Raw genomic sequence first — 24,195 nt, forward strand, 5'->3', positions numbered from 1 at the left:
AATGGAGCATAATCATGCAGAACCATCCAGAAGGAGGCTATGAAGAATTCAGCCTGGCACCAGAGTGGAAGGCACATCTCAGCGGGTCTAAAGGGATGATTTGAAGCAATTCTCAGAGAGCAAATTATTCGCATTTGCTTTACGTTCTCATACTGTGACAGGACCAGACACTGCTGGAGAGACTAAAAGCTGTGTTCTCTCTACCGTTCCTTTGGAAATACATAAATAGGAGATTTGCTTTGCACAGCTACTCTCTCTGCAGCTATAGCAGCACTGTTTATGGATGACCCAATTACCTCCAGTTCTCAGGGGAAATGTTAACCCTGCCAACTCCCTCACACAACCCTACCTGCCAAACTGCTTTTAAGGGATTGACACTTTGTGTTCATAATGTCAGTTCTCCTCTCTCATACAACAAACTGTACTGTAGTGTCTAGCACTTTCACAGCTTTCTGGACAATTTTTGTCTGGAATTATTTGCCATTCAATCGATTATGCAACTAAATTATGGCTTTAGAGCTCCCCTTCAGGATGCAGAAGGCCCTTCTGGAAAATCAGGATTTGAAAGAAAAATAGAAATTTGAAAACTGCAATAGTAGAGGAACCATGAGTTTATGCTGAAATTCCTTTTCCAAACAATCAGCTTTTGCAGAATAAAAAGCTTTATCCGCCAAATGAACACTGAAGCTGTTCAATGATCAAGAATAAGATCTCAAATCACTGTGTTTCCACTTTAGTTTTATAATATGATGTGCTGTTATATACATGTAGAAAAGTGGTGCATTTCACAGTTTTAATTAAAAATCTGTATTTATCATAACGGCACTTCCTCAAGTCGTAAGTAGACATGGGTTTTTTTCAGACACATCTTGCACGCTATTCAACAACTCATTACAACTCACAAATACGTGTATAAAATCTAGTGGAGCACTGAGGGAAGCTGGCAGTCCAGAGAGGCAGATTTTCCCACATTTCCTCCTCACTGCTGTACCATGAGGTACTGACGGACTTCATCGTGCAGCGAGATAGGCGTGATTCCTCTGGGGACTTCCTACATAGATCTGCTCAGGTTTAATTTTTTAGCAGCTTTATTGGAGTAGCAATGCACACATACCTCCATGGGAAGCACCATGTTAAATGAAATGTTAATTTAAAGTTAATTTAAAGAATCCACATTAACAACAGCAGAAAGACAATGCTGAAAATATCCCCATCTTCATAGGATCACACATGGCAGCACCTTTTGGGTTGATCTCTACTGCCTCTATACAAAGCTCAGTAAAACTCTGTAAAGCCCTGCAGCTCATTTCCCATACACTTTGGAGGAAGGCATGGCAGGAAAATATTGTCAAATTGCCCAGATTCAGCAGGATAAAAAAATTGAGGTAGTTTTTTGTAACAAGCTAGTGCTGCTGAAAGAGTCATCCTGCAGCTTCCTCCTCTTTACTTGGTTGAAAGGTGTTGTGCAGGCTTGGCAAAGGGGTCCAAATGTGTGCTAAAGCTGACAAGGGAGAGAGTGGACCACACTGGAGGCAGATGGAGGGAAGGCAGGAAGGAAAACAGGGTGGAGGTATTCCTCTTTTGGCAACAGCAATCTGCAATGATACCATAGCCACACATCACACCATTACAGAAACAATGCAAATACTAGCCTGTGCTTCAACACAAATACAATTTTTTCCTGCCTGTCTGGGAAACTTAGAGAGCTTTATGCTACACCTGCCAACACAGGTAAGAGTCACGAGCTGCCTTGGCAACTCAGAAGTCTCATTCAATGTCAGCTAAATTTGTGTTTTGAATTACACATAATTTCTTGGAGGAGGACTCACCTTGAGAGTATTGACTGTATTACAGCTGAATTCAGGAATGTCTATTAGCCCTTTTCTTGCTTTCTAACCTCCTCACAATGAGCAGGTGGATTATCTACATTTACAAGAGCTGCTAGTTCCTGTGCACATGCAGAGATAATGATATCCTATAGTGCTACACTTTGTGGTTTCTGTTACTGTAGCAGATTGATTTGTGTTTTGGGCTTTTCACACAGTAGCAGTGAACTATTTGTGAGGAGATTATATATCTTTCATGGACTGACAAACTAAAAATTGCATTAGAAGCCATGACAACAATAAAAAATAAATAAATTGAAAAGTACTACTATTATTATTAATTTAATAGCTGCTGCCTTAAACTTCATTATTCTTTACTGTTCACATTTTCACTCTTTCTGGCAAGCTTAAAGACATCTTTGTGTCGTTACACAAATCATTGTGTAAATTCCCACTTGCATTTATCAGCAACATATAAATACTAATGTCTGCAAACAAGAATAAAGGGCTATCATTTTATCTGAAAACTGAGCTTTAGTGAGGGCCTGGCAGACTGACACAGCCATGATCCCAGTCTCAATAAAAGAAAATCATAAGCATAAGTCCTTTAGCAGGCAATGAAGAAGCAAATACACTTTTCCTCAAACACACTGTCCAAATTCTTGTATGGAAATCGCTCATGACTCAATGTAATCATAGTGAGAAACAACAACAACAAAAAAAGCCCCAAAATAAAGCAAACAAGCAAAGTACTGCCTTGGAGGCTCCAGAACCAAATCCTGTTAAACTATAAACTCCTGACAGAAAGTCCCCTTCCTATAGGAAACCGAAAATCAGAAACTACAATTTTTAAGAGAATACACAAATCGTGAGGTTTGCAGACTGTTTCTTTGTGGCAAGAGCCATGGGGTGTGATTTCAGGGCAGCTATTTTCAATAAACACATCCCAAGCGCCATCCCGTGGGGACCGGCAGTTCTGACAGTGCTCACCCCTCAGCTCGCAGCAGGGCTGGAGGGCTGGAATTAACAGGTGGGGTCTCCTGATCAAAGAAGCAAACTCATGATGAGGACGCTTCTTTCACTTCAAGCAATTAAGCCACTTCACTTTCCATCAGACATATAAAAACAGCAGCTACATTAAGTAACATATCCTCCTCTCAAAAAGATAATGAAAGCCAATATCTCAATATGATTATTACTCATATTATCAACTATTAATATAACTATTAAGATTAAAGGCAGACAAGGATTGGTGGTTTGAGTGTAAATTTTTATAAAAAGTTGCAATTTGAAAAATAATCATTATTAAAAGCAAGATTGCACTTGCCAGTACAGTTTCCACAGAAACGTAAGTCTTCTGTGGTACATAAGTAATAAGATTATTAGAAAATTATTATAGTAGGACCTTGGTTTTATCAGGACAGTTTTCATGTCTTGCTTCATGACTGTGTTTACAGCATCTCTACACATAACCCAGTAAAGTAGCTTGTTCTTTTACCTATTATTAAGGGACAAATACTCAGATACAGTACGTTTTGGTATTTTTTTCTCAGGTTTCCCATATTAAGTCACTGAAGACTTTATAAAAAAAGTTGAGTCTAAAATATATTTTAAAAAACATGCCACAGCCTTATATAATCTAGGTACTGGATCTTGATTAAAAAATATCAGATTTTAAATTGAAATTCTGTTGTGAGTTATGAACTGACTGCAGCTGTTCCAGAACCTAACTGCATACAACCCTCTAGACTTGGAGCAAAGAAGAGAAAGGGCCCTTTTTCAATTTTCGTTGCACTGAGAGTCTTGGAGAGCAGCAAACAAGAAAGCAACCTTCACAATTTGAAAAGTAAAAAAGAAACCCCAACTTCTAGACTGCTAAACTGAAATCCTGCTCTACAATGCTGATGAAAACATAAGAGTTAACAGATTATCATCTTATTAATACAATGCAGTAAAATACTATTAAAATATTATTAAATTATTATTAATACTACCAATATATTAAATTATTAATATCATTAAAAGGTTATTATTGCACTGCAGTAAGTTAATGAAAAAGTATCTTACTTCACCTCAATTTACATATAATCAGTACAATTTTGTACAAACTGTTCACATATAGGGTTCCCCCTGCTGCAGCCTCAATCGTTTTACCAAGATCAATACATTACTTTGGGGAATATATGAAACCCTGACATCCCTTTAATCTCATTTTTCTAAGCAGTATAAATGATGTCTGGCTAATTCATTTTCACACCTTAAATCATATTTCTTACACTCATGATAATTTAATTGCTTCCTAGAATTATTCAACCGTGCAGCATCGTTGCTATAAATTGTGGTAGTCAGTCCTGCTCCCAGCAGTGTTTGTGTACCAGAGGCTGGAGTAACAGTTCTACAAATGTGAGCACTGGCTGTCAAATCAGCCACCTGGAGGGGGTGTGTCCCCCCAAACACAAACTAAATGCATGCAAACCCATCCATACATAAACTTCCTAGTGAGAACTTCACTGCTTTGAAAACACTGGTGAGATCTGGAGGCACTGCCCCTGCTTGCCCCGCTGTGGCTGAGGGAACAGGAACAGCCTCTTTTAGCCTAAAGGGTAAAATGAAGGGGAGAGCTCCAAATCTTGCATTTGGAGCCCAACAGAGAGGTTATAAGAGTCAAAGCAACGCAAAAAAGACTTGGAAAGAAGAATCATTTTCTGCACCAGTTTGTACTTTGAGGGACAAACTAAGCTGCTGAAGGATCCCATCATGTATGTCTGGAAGGAAGCACCTCGCCTTTCTGACCTCCCCTGTATGAATGTGGGGCAGGTTTAGATTGGACATTAGGAAAAATTTCTTCGCAGATAGGATTATTCAGCACTGGAACAGGCTGCCCAGGGAAGTGGTTAATTCGCCATCCCTGGAAGTATTTAAAAGATGTGTAGTTGTGACACATGGTCTAGTGGTGGACCCTGCAGTGATGGTTAATAGCTGAACTTGATGATCTTAAGTCTTTCCAACCTAAATGATTCTATGATTCTATAATGTCTCCAGGACCTTCTCTGTGACCTCAAATCTTCTATGCTCTGCAGAGCAGTAGAAAACCACAATATGAATACAGACACACACAGAATGTGCATAAGTACACAAACCCAGAAAGGGAAATGCAGAAGTCTGCATAAAAGATATGGTCTTTGTGCAGTCCCTGGAAAGTCTTGTAATTCTGCCTAATGTTCTAAAAAGTCATTAATGGCCACTGATGTGTTGTCAGAGCACATTATCATACATAACTCCCCTTCAACAACTGTTGATTGTAAATATATGAGCACGAGTATAAATAAATCAGTATCCCAAACACCCACACCTCTGTCCTAAAAGCAGATGGAACAGCTACAGAATTAACAACAGTTTACCCAGCAGCAAAGCCCTGCTGCAATCCTAGAATCCTAATTCTGATTTACGATCAGCTGTACTGATGTCTTTCTACAGGAAATACAGGCTAGTAGCATAAGCAAAGAAAAACTATTCCAGGCATCCTAAATTTGTTCAGATAGCTTTAAGACTGAATCAGGTTGCTTGTTGTCAGAGGCATAGAGAGAAGACAGCCCTCAGCTTCTTGCTTCAGGCTTACCTTTACTCTGCTGCAGCAGTGATGCAGCTGAAGGATTTAAGAGGGGTAGGACATGGGAAATGGGACTGGACAAGGGGTCAATATTCTCCTCATCTAGTGTGCTTCAACTCCTAAAAAAATTCTGGGGGACAACCACATCCCTTACTTAGTATCAGTCCCAGGTTTGGACAGACTCCAAACAGAGAAGACTTTTTGGCTTTCTGGTTATCCAACCCTTGTTTAAAAGAAAGTATTGACAGGAGTTTGAGAAGTACTTTGCTGTCTTCAAGTTGTATGATCAAGTTTCTCCAGGTTTGAGCTATTACTTTCTGGGTTTTTTTGCTTGTTTGTTTGGGTTTTGTTTGTTTTGTTAATCAACTGACAAATTAAAATGTCCATCTGACAAATTTGACAAACTAAAATTGACAATTTAAATTGAGGTAGTTTGCAAACACTCACCCTAACACATCAGAACTCATCATAAGGTGACCAATTAAAAGCAGACATCACATGGACTGTATTTCACAAAAAGCCCTTTCTGAATTTCTGCTTCTCATCAGCTTTATCCTTTATCAGGACATTTGCAAAAGCTGCACAGCAGATTCCCAGGCATATGTGTTATTTCTTATTCCAAGAATAAAGGAGTTAAAAAACCCCCAAACAAACAGCACAACAAAACAGGTGATTAATTAACATTTTTTTTAGCTGTTGACAAATCCTGACTGTATTTTACAGCCTTAACAATGTCTTTGATCAGATGAAAGTGGCACATTTGAGAAAGTGACAAAGCCTGCTCATGATATATGTAACCTTTGCTGCTTCTCATTTAGGAAGCATGAGGAAGATAAAGCTTACAAGAACTCTCCACCTCCCATTCAAGATTCACATGTTATTGCCAGCATAGTTTAATTAGCTTAGTTCTTTTTGAGAGTGCATTTGCTAAGCTCAGATACAATTACCTGACTTAAATTCATCTTGCTGGTTTTTGTCTGATTCTTGTCTTCACATAATTCTTCTGAGGTTGCTTTGTTCTTCCTCCACCTTCTTGATCTCTTTTCTAAATCATAATGGACCTCCTCAGTCTCACTGCTGTCCGAATACGCTAAGCTAGTTGCCTGTGGATTAAAATTTACATCCAGTTCTCCGTGGAAGTGTTTCTTTTCCATTCTGGGCATATCACTTTGAGTTCTGCTTTGCAACCAGAGACGTTTGCTAGGTCCTTTAGCTTCCTGGGAAGAGTTTACTGAAGATGTTTCTGAATCAGAGAACTGTGTCTCAGTATTGGTGTATAACCCAGAGGAAGGGGAGGTCACTGCCTGGTACTGATCACTGCCATAAACCCATTCGGTACCGTACTGGGAATTGGTATAATAGAAATCGTCTGGTAATTGTCGAGGTCTCCTACGCAGCTTGTTCAAGGCCACATTCCAGTCGTAGTCATCCTCACTGTCTGAGCCCATCTCGTCATAGGCAGACACAACATTGGATTCATTCTCCAAAGCTCTGAATACCTGACTCTTTGGTTTGGCAAGCATTCGAGGACGAGGCAAAGAGACATTCTGCAAGGCCACCCAGTTTCCATCAGTGCTTTGCAAGACAGAAGGTGGACCTACGAAAATGAAACAAGAACAATCGTGATCACAGTGTGAAAGGCTCATTTTACATGAACACAAGTTGGAGGGTTCAACAAAACTAACAAACAGAAGCAAGTATTGCTGCTACATGAAATCTTCCATGCTGAGAGCAGTGCTGCTGTACTACTCAGAAGCCACCACTTAAAGTTGTGATGATGACTACTTAAAATGTGAGAGTACTTGGACCAAAGCTTTTTTTTCTAAAAGAATTATTAGGTAAGGTTGATGGAACATCAGTACACAGACGTATAAATCCTGAGTTTCGCAAATGTCTTTGATTCTGTGTGCAGTTCTGGTCCCCCGTGTTGAAAATGAAAGATGGAAAAAGGATGAGAGAAAAGCAACAAAGGTTGTACCAGATTCTGAAATTGTGTCCATTCAAGGAATGATTAAGTAAGCCAGAGCTCTGCCATCTAGAGGAGAGAAGAGAGAGGATACAGGCTAAAAGAGATGGTGGAATCTCTTCCAAATTAACTACTAGAGGACATGAAAAGAAGCTAGAGAAATCAAGGATCTAAACCAACAAGAGAGAGAAGTAGGATGCAATGGATACCAGACCTATGGAGCTTCTTGCCTAACCTGTTATGGATGCTAGAAATTACTTGGGATAAAATAGAGATGGCTAGGGATATGGAAGAGAAATCCACTGACATTAACTAAATATGGAAAAAAACTTCTAGATAAATTGAAAGTTCTAGAGGTTCAGAGCTTACTCAGAGGCAGCATGAAAAACATGTGCTCTGTCCTAATCTTTCCTGGACTCTTGCTTATGGCTACTATGACTGCTGTTGTTGTACCTTAGACTAAATACTAAACAGCTTTCTGTCTGACACAAGCACTGCTGCTCTTGTATTCTCACACTTTTTCAGAGTATGTTTTACCACTTCAGCAGAAAAACAAGAGTCACAAATATGGTGAAAAAGTGCTGTATAACACATATAACTCAGAGAATCTAATTTTTTCTAAATTTAGATTCCATTTCTAATCAAACTTGAAAATCCCCCTCTTGGGAAATATGAATGTGTGATGACTCTATGTTCTGCAGCAGTTTAATAAATATATAATGCCATGGATTTACACAGTAATCTCAGTCTACTGAATGAACTTTTCAGACTTATGGATTCCTCCCATGGGTTTAAATTTACCATTTCCAGAAAATTATAGAAACTCTTAGTATAAATATTAGTTTTCTCAAACTGTGAACAGAATGTCATTATTTTAAAATGGACAAAGTAATATATGGATCTGTTGTAGATGATAATCAAGAATTTTGCATTAGACGATTACAAATACTTGGATGATAAGACTATTTCTTCCCTGCTATTGTTCATAAAGAACACCACAATGCAGTAAGAAGGTGTGCTTAATTTAAAAAAAAACAATCTGAGCTGCACTACCACCACGAAAACACTCCTACAAAAATAAAACAAAAATTAAATGGTAATTAAACTTGGGAGCTATGCAAGATATAGAACAATTTTTGTATTTTTTCCTCATTTGAATCCTTTTGGCTTGTTTTCACTTCCTGAGTTTCATGGCAATTCAGAAAACTTGAGAAAATATACCACTGAAGTAATTTTTACTCCTGTCTAAAAGGAAATTAAATAAAACCGGTTTTCTTCCGGCGGTGAAAAGCTGAGGATATAACTGAAGCCAGGTTTGTAGGGACAACAAAATCTGTTCACTGTAACTCCTGATTTTAGAGAAAAAGAAGGAATCCAAGCTATTGAGCATAAAAAACTTCTGCTTGTTCACTCTTTCCAACTATGCTCACTAATCTAAGAAGAGAATTATCTCGAGAGAAAGAAGATCTTTCCTTAAAAACATTGTTCCTTCAAACAAAATATAAATCTCCAATAGGAACTGAATTCAGCTGGACATGACAAAAATGTAAGGGAGTGCCACATACTTCTTTCTCCCCCAAATCATATCCCCTTATTTTGTTTAACAACAACACAGTCAAAAAACCTCAGTTAACTGAAGAAAGGACAGGGTAGTAGTTGATTACATCTTACAGGGCAAACAGAAAGCCACTGAGAACTCTGTATTCAGAAAGCTGACTCAGTTTTATTGCAGCTTCAAGCAATGTCAAGTGCTCCCTTACTCATTTTTCGAAACAAAGCCACTTGCTTGAAAGAATCATTTTTGCACACAATTCTTTGGGCATAAACTATAATTCATCCATGTGAAAATGAAAAATTATTTAAGAAATTTAATTGTACAACTACTGATAAAAGGGAAAAAAACCCACAAAGTCATGATTTGGTTCTTGAGTCATCACTTAAACCAATACAAACTGTAATCAAAATGAACTGCTTTTTGGCTACATGACCAGAAAGACCATTGATGTTACCACTCCAGATTTCTTTGGTTTTCTGAATCCTAATACAGAGCTGCTTATTACTGCATAGGTGAGACCATATTTACAAATATTAGCACAATCAACTATTTTCTGCAAGCTCAATAGGTACCACAATTTCATCACAAATGGGATTTTTAGATGAAAGAAGCAGAACAAATCCTTTGAGTAGAGCAGCTGAAAGGAAACTGGGTCAATTTATCATTCTGCTATGGTTAAGCAACTGTTAAGTACTAAATTGCTCAACAGTTGAATTCAATGGGATTGAAGTGGGTTCTTAAATTTAAGCACCAAATTAACTGCTTTACTGAAAATGGGCCTTCCACTAAAATGCCCAGGAGAAAAACGCTTCTGACAGGGGGCTGAATGAGCAGTTCACAAAGTGATGCATACTTAGTTACGTCAGCTTTTAATACTACTTTACTAAAAATTTCCTTATGGGGGGAAGGAGGGATATTGAAACTGTGTAAATTTCAGTCTCCCGAGTTATCTACCGGCATTACAGATTGAATGGATGGGTAGCCCCCATCCCTGGTCTCCACTAAATCCAAATACATGTTTTGGCTGCTTCTGCTTGCCAGAACCTGATGAGCCAGCTGTGGGGGTCACAGCACCAGTAAACACCCTATAAAAGAGAAGTTTTCTGCCTGTGTAGCTTCATGAACCAATTGCCACAGGGGGCAGACAGGTTCTACAGCTGTTGGAAGAGAAGAAGAAGGAACAAGCAGACTCTGTCATGGGAGGACAACACCTGGAGCCAGGAAATGCTGCTACAGTGAGCAGTTCAGCTCTTCCCCTTGTGCAGCTGTAGGGTGAGAACTAACCAACTCTTCTGTGCACTTGTTGCCTGGTGCTACCCTCCTGTCCTTATGTCATCTTGAAGTAAGCAGGGGATTGCATTCTATCCCAGGGTGCTGCTTCAGGAATGGGGCTGACTTGGAAAGTGCTCATGATCCAACATCCACACCTAACACATGACGACAGAGGGCAAACCTAGGGAAACTGCTGATCTGTGAAGTTCTTATTCACACACCTTCCTCAAACTCATATGGAAGCACCAGTTAGTAGGGCTGCACATTTGTGAACTCATCAGGATTGAAAATAAAGTTGCAAGGGGGAATTCTAGATGTGAATTGTTTCAACACTTGGTTCACCATGTAACCTCATGAATAGTTACCCTGTGCAAACAGAAGGGATACTATGGACAGCTGCAAACTCCTTCAACTGGAGGACAGATTACAAAGAAGGATTCTTGGGCTCTTGTGTCTTAGAAGCTCTGAAATGTATCCAAACTAGATGCCTAATTTTTGTGACAATCCGAAAACAACTCCACAAAGGCCCAAATTTTGAATTCTTTTTTCAGATAAAAAAGGTAAGATAAGCAATGACACAGCCCAATGAAACAGTGACACAGCATCATCAAATACACATTTGGTACGTGACCTCCGAAAGCACAGAGGTCAGCAGAAATGCCCTGGAGAAGGTCCTTGCTTTAAGTCGTATTTATTCCACATGTGAGTGAGAACCAAAAAAAGAATCTTATTCGTACTAGAAATATTTACTTGTTTCATTTAGCCTGTCCACGCTCTTCCAGCTGGGTAACGAAGAGAGCTTGCGTTCCTTCTGCTTCCTGGACTGCCCCTTTTGCTGCTTCTGAAGAGCCTCGGTCACAGATGATGCAGAGTCTTGTCCTTTACTGGTCGTATCTTCACTAGCCAGGGAGAATGCAGACTGAGACCTCTGTGGAATTAAAAATCAAAGAGTATAATTTAAAAATAGAAATGCTTAATTATCCAACTCTTTACCATAATCAATATTCAGTTACCCAGGGGAGTGTGGGATCTGCCAGCATCACAAATGGAATTTAATGTATTCAAAAGAATTGTTTCAGCATTAGATTGCTTATTTATGTGCATTTCTGATGCTATGCAAGGAGGTAGGAAATTCTTTATACTATCACAGGCCAAAAGGAAAGAAATAATTAGGGTGAAGTTGTTAGGAATGTACTTGGTGAGGACTGATATCTAACTGCTGTGACTCAAGTTAGTCAAACGGGATCCCACTGTGGTGAGACGTGATGATGTATTGTTGGCTCAACAGGCCATCTGGTGTAACAATTTGCAGAAGTTAAAAATTAAAAAAAGCAAACAAACAGCCTGTTCCTCAGAAATAGATATGCAAGTCAGATGATTTAGAATTCCACTTGCTAGGACATACATATCACCCAATATGCTGAGCAGTTTTTGCAGTCTTAATAATGAAGTGGCCAAGAAGGCCAATTGCATCCTGGCCTGTATCAGGAACAGTATGGCCAAAGGTTCAGGGAAGCGATTCTTCTCCTGTACTCAGTGCTGGTGAAGCCACACCTGGAGTACTGTGTCCAGTTCTGGACACTGATTTCAGGAGAACTCACACTTTCAGTGTCCTACTGATTTCAGGAGAACTCACACTTGCATATCAAATCACATGTGTAGTTCCAGAAACAAGGCTACAGAGCTCGAGTCAAGCATACACCAGGGATTCACTAAGAGATATGCTTTCAAGTGGCTCAGCTGCTTTGCACAGGCCAAGTTGGCACTCTCAAATCTTTGTGCATTTTCGCTGATTTTCAAATTACAAATAATTAACTAAAACTGTTACTCTCAAAAGGGCCAGTCTTCCCCTGTATCAGAGCCCTGCTTTGCACTGGTGCAGATGAGGTAAAGGGGAACTTGACTTTCAGCTATTTTCAAGTTCCTCCAATTCCCAGGACAGTATAAGCTTTGCTGGGAGTCCTGCTGGCTTGAAAGCCACAGCAACAACACTTTCTGGCTGCACTTCCCCCCATCTGAAATGCTCCTGTATGGGACGCATGTACTATGCCAGAAGATTTAATTAACTGCAAATCTTCCTGTATCCTTTGCTCAGTGATGGAATTTCATAACATATTTGATAAAAAGAAACACGAGGGTTTAGTTTGGCTTCTGAATTCTGGATGAAAAGCCAGAATTATTGCCCTGGAATAAAGGAATTTCTATAACTGCAGTGGCCATACAACTTCGTTGATCTTTTTCATAATAAGATGGAGATAAGTCATAATGGGATGCATTGGAGTGTTTCCTTTCAACTTCATGGAATAAACTACTCACAATAAGCTCATACTACCATATAATTTTACTACAGGGAATCTTTCAGGTGAATCAGTATTTTTAGCCTACACTTTATTCAAGTGTATATTTGGGCTGTTTCAAACCAAACTTTGAACTAGATGTTCAATTGATCAAGTTCATCTGAATCCTCCTTAACCTGTAAAAGGGTTAATAATTTAACACAATACATAAATTTAACACAATAAATACAGGTACATAAATTGTTTTGCTATAGGAAATTTGCTCATTAATTTTGATTTCATCCTGTCAGGATATATGGACAATATAAGCAATTCTGCCACAAGTTGCCACCTGAACTATGACGAGTTTTAACTGTGCTGTGGTTCACTTCCCTTTATTGTAAAGCAAGAACTACCAAACTTCTCATGCTTTCAATAAATTAGGTCCAGTACACATCTCTCATATTCTTTGGCATCTTTTTGTTAAAGTTGTTATATACTGAAAGCAGCAAGTTGTCACTATTTTCACAGTACCATGAATATTCCCTCAGAGTACATTCTTTTTCCACAAGAGATAAGAGATGCTGAAGACTCAGAAGAAGGAATAGACTACAGTTCTATCAGAATTTAAAGAATTAAATTGTAAGAAGGAGAAGAATATCAGAAGAAACTAAGGCAGTCTGTCTAATGATAACCTGGACCCAGATAATGACAATAACATGTTTTTTTATTATGTAAAATCTGCAGTTTTGACAACTTCTCTGTTTTGTTTAAATGGCAGCTTCTCCTGTGCCTACACATTGTCCCATAAACATCACACTGAAGGCTGCATTGCAATGGTGGCAGCATCTGCACTTTGCTCTCAACTAACCTGAGAGCTGCCACCAGACAACCCTTACAACACAGAACTTGGCATGGGCTGCAAAACCCCCCTCAAGGAGCTGGGCACTCCTGCCCCCAGACCGATGCTTACACAGCAATGCTGCCATCAGCACTGTCTGAGCAATTTAAAGCTGGCTCAGGTGCATCTACACTATAGGGCAGATGGAGCTTTCAGAAGGACTAGAAGATAGACAACAGCTTGAAGCATTTGAAAAGGAGAAGATGAGCACGAAAGGCCTGATGGAAAAAGGGCACTGAAAAACAAGGAAGTGCAGAAAAGAACTCAGATGCAGGCCCATGTTGTATAGTAGACTAGGATCTGAAACAAGCTTATCCAAACAAGCTTATCTAAAAAAATAAAGCTGATTTTTTAAAAATTGTGTGCTAAAACTTTTGCGCCAGACCAGAGGGAATCTGATCTTCACGGTTTCTGCAAGCTCTCCGTGGTGAGAAGGAAATTGGTATTTTTCAGGAACTACTGAAACTTGCCAGGAAATCTGATCTAAATATGGGAAGGGGTAAAACTTTTGGTGCCTCCAAAGTGTGGCTTGAACCCATCCTCTCACAAAAAAGGAGTGTCATTAGCCAAGCCTGGTGTAGGAACAGGAGAGAAGCATATCCTGGCATTAGAACAAATTGGCATAAACTAGCCATATCTTTCAGAGCACAAAAGCAAATGTTTGTCTACAAGTTTATCTCCAATCAATTAGCAGCCTAACTGGTGACTCTATCTGAAATGCAAATGGCTCAAGACCTCATTTTGTTGTTTTTGCAATCAAGAGCAAATGAGAAAGTTAGTTATTTTGTGTGAGACTATGCAGCAGAAGCCCTAATCTTGCCTGGCACATTTGCACCAACTTCAACTCTTCATTCCTACAGCTACAGCATGGGCTACATCCCATGTACATGCCTGCCTGTGCTGCTGACTTTACTGCTGCACTTACCAGCAGCAGAACTATGTGTTACTGTGCTGCATTTGTGTCTCCCTTGCTCACACAGGTAACAGCCCTTCTGTAGATCCAGAGGGGACACTTTTCCCTTGGAGACATTTGTATAGGAAGGAAAAACACTGAACATAAGGGAACAGGATTGAGAAGCTGGTGCTCCAAGAGGTTTCCCCATGCATGGATGCAGGGAAGTCCTGGAGGTAAGGTCAGCTACCACGATAAGCTCTTGGATCAGTTTGCATTGGAACAAGGGATATTTACTGATCAAACCAAAGAACCATGCCCCTCCATCTTTACCAATTGCCTACATACTTGGACTGCAACAAGATCTCAGAGCAGAAGAACCAAAAATATCCAAAAAATACAAGAGACTAAATACAAATTTCAAAAGAAGGCAGGAATGTAGCAACTTTGGTCCCGATTGACATGAGATGTGAAGAAGGGAGCTAAAGCTACCCCGTGTCTTTTCAAACCAGAACTTCTGGTTCATCAGCAAGAAATGCCCCCTGTCAGGCAGGTGCTATTTTAGGTGTACTCTTGTGTTATGAATTAAAAGGCTGCCCTGCAAGTTCGCGGTCAGACGCTGCTAGTTTCTGCACTAAATTAGTACATCAGCAGATGGCACTGCAACCCAGCAGGCCTTTTGCTGTGCTCACTGCACACACTCCATGGAGGCTTGGGCTGCATGCTGGAGTGCTGTGCTGTGCAGCACAGCTCATAAAATATAGTTACAGCATTGGTAGGTATTTCCAAACACTTGAGTTAGATGAGTTCCCCACAAAATTCTTGCCTACTTGCATCTGCTCCAACATGTTTCTTTCAAAATTAAATTCCTCACATTATTATCTTTTTTTTTAATCCCTCTTCAGGGATTTCTGCTGAATAGTTTATAAAGTCTGGATGGAGAGAACTCAGCCTTCATTTTTTACTGGGCTAGAACCAAAAGGAGTCATCTGTTTCTTAAATGGCCTTCAATAAAAAAAAAAATTCTGAAGATTAAAAAAGAAAGGGTGAATAAAAAGTAATCACATCTTCTATTCCTTAATAAATATAGATATTCCATCTTCTGTCTATAACTATTTACAAGTTCATTCTTCTGAACGCTGATAATTAAAAACAAAACAAGTAATCAAAGGAAAGAAAAGCTTTTTGTAAACCACTAGTGAATATTGAGTCTAATGTTGATAATCTATGGATTCTTTACCTTGAAAAACTCTTATATGTAAACATACTGTTCAGAGAGACAACATGAAGATTTTGCACTACTTCATTCCACAAAAGATGAAAGAGTATGGGTAATTCCTCTTTTTTCCAAAGAAAAGTCAAAATGTTAATTCAAAATAGATCCCAACAGTAGCAATCCCTAAGCATCAGCAGCTTCTTATCCTTTGGTAAGAAAACTCCCACACCAGGAAGGAGACAGTATGAGCTTGCAAATGGTGCCACTCTGCCACAGCCTATTTATCCCTGGAAGTGATTTTCGCTCTGCTCAAATGTATGCAGTCCAGACATTCAGCAGTGGGAGTGAAATACCAAGGGCTTCAAGCATCTGTTCCTTAGTTAATCTTGTATGTGGCAAAGGATCTGTTAACAACCTTCTGAAAAAGGGCAAGAACAGGCAGATGAATGGAAGATTTTCACACTCCAATTGAAAGAGAACTCCCTTCTTCATGTCCTGACCAAAACCCTTGTGGAATATAACAGCCATCAGGGAAAATCCTTGAACAGCAGGCTGGGAGAAAGTGAAGATGATTGCTCCCCATCCTGCAAAAGCCTTAGAGCACGTGATCCTCTACAGTCTGCCCAAATTGGCTTTTTGTTCACTAGTGACACAGACATAGCCTGGCTGCACGAGATCGTTTCTATCCTTCTAGTTACCTCTTAGACAGCTGATGCCTTTACAAGCACTGTTCCTTTATAAAAGAGTACAAAAATTATGATTAGTTAATCAGGAATGGGTCTGTCAGCAGGAATAAATTGCACAGCTGTATAATAATACGTAGAGCCACATTTGGGAGCACATTTATTTTGGTTCAGTTTGGACTGACTGATCCAGAGATGGAAAGAAGGGTTGTAAGGCAGAGAGACTGGAGGCTATTCCCCAACAAACCTACTGCTACTGCGCATGCAAGTAGCCCTACACCAACACCCACAGTGTTTGAGGGACTGCCCTCTCCCTCCTCCCTCTGGCCCCACATGTGAAAGTGCTACTGCTTTGACTGAAAGGAATTCATAAGCTAATAATAAGGGATACTTTACATTGTATGAAATTTGGTTTCATACATACGGTTTCATACATACTCATATGGTTCTGAATATGAGTATAAACATCCTTTTATTGCACTTATGGGGAGCTAACGATTAGGAAGGTGATAGGAGCATAAAATATAATAGTTTGATCAATGTAATGGATTTATGTGACCAAGTTTATTGCAGTTTGTGGAACAGAGGCTGATGTACCAATGCAACTGTAATCCAAGCAGTGCCTTTAGAAGGTCCCCTGGTGCATTTAGCCATTACTGTTCCTCATATGGTCTCCCATGGCCCATTCTTTTTCCCCTCTTCCCAAACTCGGAATACTGTATAACTCCTTAAAAAAAAAGAAACCAAACAAAAAACAAACACTTCCCAGTTGCATAAAACCTTTACTTGAAGACACTGAGAGCTCAGTTAGTATCCTGTGACAACAGTATTACCATTATACTTGCAGAAGAGAAACCTAAGCAACAGCAAAAGCCAGATCCCTGGTTCTGGTGTAGGACAGTATGATTTTCATTTGCTTACAAGTGCATGCCTCTGAGAGAGTGTGTGCATATAGGAGGGTAGGGGAGGAGGTGAGCTGGCATCCTCATCTCAAGTCTAATTGCAGCCTTATGCACGAACTCACCATTTTTGTCAAGTGAATACTCCTCACTAAACACAACCATTCCTTTTTTATTAATCTCTAGGTGTCTCAGTTCCCCAAGCAACCTTTCATGTCCTGTTCTGACCCTCATCTACAAAGCTGTGCTTAGCACAGCACACACCCATCAGAGACAATCACTATATCTCCTACTCAAACAACCAACTGACAGAGGAAATCTTAAGTGTTCTGTGTTTATTGCCATGACAATAATCTAAATCTTGCACTGCTTTAATCTAAAATAAAGTAGGACTTGTCAGGCAGCCTAGGCCTGGTTTTACGTTAGACCTGAAAATTCTGATACCCAGGAATAAATCTGGGAGAACAACATGTGACCTAAACTATTTGGAGAATAACATTATAGAATGACCACCCTTCTCTGTCCTCTCTCCTACTCCCTTTCATGCCTTAATACCTATCTTGGTTTGTTGAGAGTAAGTGCAATGCAGCTGAATGTAGGCCTGCATGGGCTTGATCATGTACCTAGCATCCAGAACTGTCTTCCTGAACGTTTGTCAAGTGTATGGATAGTACTGTGAGATCAAAAATGAGTAATCTTATGCTAGAGATACATCTCAAGATGAAGTATATACTCGAACTATACAAACAACCTTCAGAGGACAATGCTGTTGTGTTTAGCCTTGCACTGATTATTTAGCAACCTGAGCCTTAAAAACTAGTAGTAGCTGCTGAATCAGAACAGCAGAAGTAGTTATATCCTATCTCTGCAGCAGTGGAAGGAGGGAAATCAACCAGATTACTACAGGCAGAGTTGTCTTAATCTGAAATCCAGATCACTTTTGCAGTGAGATTGCAATATTACAATGTCATCTGTGAAGTCAGCAGATGTCAGTGTTATCTGCAACCCGGAAAGTACTTAGAGAAAGTTGGATTTTCACATAATAAATATTAATAAAAAAGACCTTTTTTTTCCAAAGCACTGAAAATGTACTGTTCTTTCCCATTCTGTGCAGAGGAGATGGTGCTGGAGTTGGCTTCTTTTGGAAGGAAACAAGACAGCAAATAACCCATCAGATCCAGCTGATGGGCTTCTGGATGAATGCACGCCTGCCTCATTGGAAGTAGGTGCCAGCAATGCATGTCATGCAAACTTCTGATGGCAGCTCATGTATAAAAGCTAAAAGCTCCATCTTCTCTATGTCGTGACACATTTATTAATTAGACATAAATATGATGTTTCTGAGACAGAGTCATTGACAGGTAGTAACTGATGTCAGCTGGTATCAACTTCCTACAGTGTTATCTGAAATCACTCTCCCACTGTGTTGTATGACTACTAAAACAGGCATGAACCTCAAAAAGGTTTTCTTCAAGTACTTGTTTGAGACAAACCTAGCAAGGTATTGAGCATCTGCAAAACCTCCTGCTTGCAGAACCTTCCTTCTCTTTAAAACAAATCAAACGGAGGAAAAAATAAAGAAGAAAAATAAACAACTGTCAGTACACTGTGGACCCTATAATTAGCTTAACCAGTAAATTTCTGCTTCCCCTGAGGTGCATCATAATGTGTATTTAATGAAATCCTCCTTTTCCCCATATCCCTAGCTGTTTTATATAGTATAAATTATGGATGAGCTTCTGTTTATATGTGCAATCTTTTAGTTGTAAAATAAAGACCACTAATACAGCTCTTAAAACACACCAGGGTGCCTGCACTCCATCAATGTTTAAATGGGATACAATATGCCAACTGGTCGTTTGCTCTCTCGTTTTCAGTGATGTATAGGGGGGAACTGGACTGAGAAAGCAGAGGAGCATCTGCCCATTGCTCTAAGCTCCTCCTATCCCAACACTGTACAGCCTTTGCTTTTTGGTAATGAGAAACAGATGGTGCCATCCATCTCTTTTTATGGGATGGGGAAATAAAATATTCAGCCTTGTATGACTATTTTTAGCATGGGCAAGGGATCTCAAAGAAATCTAAGAGGAAAGAAAGGGAAAGACAGTATCTATAGACACTACCACCCCATGGTACTGCAGTTAAACAATCAGTGCTATATTTGAGGGTGGAGGGAGGGACAGGGAGGGAGCTTAATATATTTAATGATGATTTCAAAGCAAGTGATTTTGGATGAGCAAGGGAGGTAATGCAGGGCTTCCACAGTCCACTGGAAGTTTCTGGCTGAAATGGATGAGCTGTATGCAAATAGCTGAGATTAAAAGAAAAACTGCTTGGCAGGTATAACCACAAGATGATAGCTGGAATTACAGCACCCCCGACACTGAAAGCAAGTGACTTTGGTAGTAAAATGCAATGCAATAATAAACAGGGTCTGTAAAGGCCAGCGTTATAACATGTAACTGCCCTATGTTGTATGTTACTAGCTTTACTGTGCTAGCAAAACTGCATGAATTATTTTCTACACTGAAGATAAATAAAAATATTTTCTCTGAGAAAAATTTCCAGTTTTAAATTATGAAATCCTGACTGCCTTGATATTTGCAATCCACCTCTCTTTCCTCTACAAGTCCACATTTTTGTTAATTGTTACTTCTTTGCTTTTATTTAATCTATCCTGTTTCTCCTCATTTGTTTGCCAGGTACCAAAGAAATACTTAAACAGGGGAAGTTCTACTTAAATAATCCTTATTGGATTCACCTACATAACTCTGATACAGCAATAGTCACCTTGGGTAGTTTTGATAGAAAAAAAAATGAACACGTGTTTTTCTTTTTCCTTCCCTTGGGATTCCTGTGGCCACAATGTCTGTCAACAAAAACCTTGGTTACAGTAGCAACACCCGTGCTAATAAGTTTGTTGCAACAGACATCTTGTCAGCTGTGGTGCGTACTAACAATAAAAGGTTTTTTTCATTACTGGCAGATCTCTGCTCAAACCAAGTCAACACACACTCAATGTTAGAACGTGCACACAAATCAAGAGTTTGGTTTTTTGTTTGTGACGTAACTCCAACAGTTAGGAACTAAGAAAACTTTATATATTGTAGTGGAGCCCACAAACATTTGCTGTTATAGACTTGGACTCAAGCGCTCCTGGGAGTAAGGAGATTTGCCTGGAATGGGCATAGGGCCATAGGCCCTCTCTGCCAGCTTCTGTAGAAGCTCAGCTTTGTTTTGGAAAGAAAAAAAATAATTGCAGTTCTGTTGGCAGAAAAGATAACTTTCTCATACGATATACAGAGCAGAAATTGGTGAGGTTTAATCCTGTAAATTTACTGACAGATGCATGCTTCCCAATTGTTGCTGAATGAAAACGAAGTGGAATGGAAAGTGAACTTAGGAAAAGGAATCTGGGTTGTTTCAGCACTACTGATGAGAATAAAGCAGGCTGTAACTGCTCTGCATTTGCTCTGCACAAATTGTTCTTCAGTAGGCTTTCCAGCAGGCCCTTTGTTAGAGCTTCTGTGACTTTAATTCTGCCAGTCTAATAGGCTAACATAACTGCAACTACATTAGCTACGGGAACAACTGGAGCTATGCTTCCTTTCCAAGGGTGTTCCATCATACTAACAAAATTCTTCTGTTCAAAGCAAAGCAAAAATAAACGCTAATACACTTCAAAGAACAAGGGAAAACAGTAAAACAACCCTAGCAAAGCAAAAGGCAGAAACTAAATTCATGGGAGAGGTGAAAGAAATCACAGCAGATGGCCAAATTTATTCGTGTTCCTTAAAGCACTGTGGGAAGGCAATTGGAACAAATGATGACAACAAATGTAGCAAAAAACCCTGTGAAGAGGTAGAGAGTCCTAATAAAGCACTGTACACATCTGGATCTTTAGTACTGACTGATGGGTATAGAAGTTTTGAAGCTGTGCTCACCTTAGTGTGACATTTCTGCTACTCCAGTATTTTTCAGCAAGTCTACTATTACTCAAACCAATGAGCCCCCCTATGGCAAAAAAATTAGGACTAAATTGCTACTTTAGAAGAGGATTTCAAAATGTGTTGAGTTCAAGCTTAGCTATCCAAATGCAGAGCATCAAGCTTCTGATATAATGACCACAGATTTGACCAGCATATTTCTCTAGTTCCTGTCCTTAAACTCAAAAAAGAAACCTCAGCTGAGTCAGACAGAAAATTAGCTCTCTGTCCTAGCTCTTATATTCTGCAAGCAACTGGCCTAGGAGTGACAGAGCAAAGCTCTTAAACATGCTCACCTTGACTTCTGATCACCTGGTTAACAGCAGCATCTTATAGGCATTACACCTTCCATTTGGATCAAGGTGGGGGATTAGAATGCATGTCTGTATCTCAGCAATTCTGGCACTCTGGCATAAATCTGTTCTCATTGGGAGTGTAAGATAGCAAACTTAGCTGGGAATTAAGACATAGCCCACATTCAGTTCTGGTGGTCCCGCTCAGTGGGGGAGAGGCGATTACTGGCACAGCAGCAGGACACTTCAACCACAGTATCAAAATGCACTGGAACTAACTTGTCTGTCCCTGTCTTTCCTCTCCGATTGTCAAGCAGCCTGTCCAAGCCTACAGCTTATTTTAACTTCTTTTTACTTGCTGCTCTTTTAAAAGTGTTACTAATGCAGCTTGTCAGATTTTCTTCAGCTTTGTAGCAGGAGCTAAACACATTATGCTGCAAAATAAGTGAAAGGAAGAAATACTCTTTAGTGTAAGACATAAATGGCGCTCTAGGGTTGGGTTTACTTTTTCTTTGTAGGTGGCGGCTGTTTCTTTAAGATTGCTAAAGAGAAAAATACACATTGCAGAAATCTAACATTATACAAAAGAAAATATAATGCTCAACAAAAATCTAAATTAAAGCTAAGCGAGCAGAAAAACTGTTTAGAAGAACAAACACTGAGGTATCGAGTCCTATCAGCATTCAAATCAAGCAGTGAGATTTCTCATGTCTGAAACTTAGTACTCCCTGACACAACACAATGTCTGTGATGTACTTCCATGGCTCACGGGATGGTAGGAAACATGGGCAACGCTTTGTCCAGCCATAGGTTTAATGCCTGTTCTCTGTAAGTCTCTCCACACCATTCCAGGCAATAAGCATACTCATCCATGACCGCAATCTGCTGGTTTGGTGCTTCAGGAAACATCAATGGCTGTGCTGTGCCACTTACCCATAACGTGTAGGACCCCCTGCGGCTCCCTGGAAAAGTCAGCATGCTCTGATCTGAGACAGCGACAGACGCCAGGTCGCTGCTCCTGGATGGCGGCCATTCAAAGTCAGCCTCAGCCTGCTCGGTTTTGCTTTTCTGCTTCTTTATGATCTGTAAGGCAGGAGAACAAGGGGTGGGAGGGGAGAGAAAAGAGGGGCTCAGAAAGTACTGCCTGAGCTGTACGGAGAAAAACTGCGTTAACCCTGTGTCAAGGCAACCTGCCTAGGAAGAACATTTGAGTTTCCCTTTGCTCTTGCTCCAGCTCATGCAAAGGATGATTCTGACAACTTGCATGCACTTCTTCTCATCTGAAGTCATATTGCTTGCAAGCACATAAGCATTGATATACTAAATCAAAATCAAGGCCTGTAGGAACAATAATGAAGGTGAATTAAATAAACATGGAAACTTGTTCCTACAGTAACACTTTAAACATTAGCAGCATTCAAGTGTTAAGCATTTTCTCAGACGACTTTTTGCCAAGAATCACAAAATACTACATATGAGGGGAATTTCAAATGCTCCCATGATGTCTAGACACATTTCTAATGAAAACAATATGGTCTTAGGTGTCTAGGCGCTATTTTTGTTTTTGAGAAACTACACCATCTTAAGAGAGAGAGATCATGGAGACTACCTGTCTCCCTACACTGACAGATTATATCCCATTGTACTTAATTTCCACAACTTTCTTGGACTCAAATATAAAATATCTACAGAATATTATTATATGGCATAAAAGATCTTATTAGGCAGCTCTTGACAAACGTAGCAGCAATTCAAGCTTGGCTGAGGCAGCCTCCTGACTATGAAAGACCCAATAAGTAGAATTAACCTTCCAACATCCCTACTAAAAAAGAAGGCAGATTATTATTTTTTATTGAGAAAATGCTGCCCTTCTGCTTTTGGTTGTTGTTTTTTTTGTTTGTTTTGTTTTGGTTTTTTGGGTTTTTTTTGTGGGTTTTTTTTTGATAGCCTTATAAACAACATGTTTCTCTTCTGGTGTGTGATACATTGTTTAATGCCACACCCCATACACTTATGTGGCAACTAGCTTACTTTATATGGAAGGAGACTAACTTAGCAGATTGGTTACTTTACTGATCATAGGAGCTCAACAGCACTCATCTTGCCTTGCTCCAAACTGCAGACAGACTCAAGGGGTATTTGTTCCCAGTAGCCCTCCACTTTCGTTCCTCATCAGTGCCAACTGTTAGCTTTGCAGGGAGAAGAACAAGCTTTATGTAAAAAGCCACAGATATCTGACACGCCGAGGGTTCTGTGATTTTGTCTGTGTGTGTGTCTCTGGAAACATCATTAATAAAATTCTATTTTAATGGTTGATGTTTCCTTTGAATGTATTACAGACGCAGGGTTCAGGAGAGGGTATGATTAAGAGCCACACCTCTTGCCACCGGAAAACTTCATGCCTTTGGGGAAGTGAAGTACAGATGTAAAATTCCATCAAGCAGGGGCCAAGAAAGGATATCACAGATCTTAGGGAGTAGTACCTCTCAGCTCTGAGGGCACAGGGCATCAGGTTAGGCACTGGATTAATCTTATTTATAAACTGATTTCTCTGTCAGATACAGCTGACCAAGCCTACACTGTCATAGCTGAAGTTTCAACCTGTCATTTACTTTACTTTCTATTTTGGTATCATCCCTTTTGCTGTTAGCAGAGTTAAAGTTCACCAGACTAAAGCATTGTGTTTTGGCTATTAAACAAGCTAAGGAAAAAAGCATCCCATACCTTCTGCACAATGGTTGTGGCCAGCTCTTCTATGAGGTCCTCCTTGTGCTCCTGCAAGTAACAAGCTTCATTCTGCTTGTCCTGCATGAAAATGGA

At 39.7% G+C, this 24,195-nt stretch overlaps 1 protein-coding gene across 3 annotated transcripts in view; it reads right to left on the reverse strand.

Moving 5' to 3' along the window:
* MYRIP (myosin VIIA and Rab interacting protein) overlaps positions 1-24,195 on the reverse strand; it is a 221,979-nt gene that overhangs the window by 26,321 nt on the left and 171,463 nt on the right. For all 3 annotated transcript variants that reach the window (XM_027897060.1, XM_027897062.1, XM_027897059.1), the window contains exons 7-10: positions 24,100-24,180; positions 22,309-22,458; positions 10,980-11,157; positions 6,384-7,033 (exon numbers count right to left, since the gene is read on the reverse strand). In XM_027897060.1, the coding sequence (XP_027752861.1) occupies positions 6,384-7,033; positions 10,980-11,157; positions 22,309-22,458; positions 24,100-24,180 (1,059 nt within the window). The remainder of the gene's footprint in view (positions 1-6,383; positions 7,034-10,979; positions 11,158-22,308; positions 22,459-24,099; positions 24,181-24,195) is intronic.

This window comes from Empidonax traillii, unplaced genomic scaffold (genome assembly GCF_003031625.1).
Source record: "Empidonax traillii isolate 1590-97213 ecotype Southwest subspecies unplaced genomic scaffold, ASM303162v1 scaffold527:size1067160, whole genome shotgun sequence".
In the NCBI taxonomy this organism is placed as follows: Eukaryota; Metazoa; Chordata; class Aves; order Passeriformes; family Tyrannidae; genus Empidonax; species Empidonax traillii.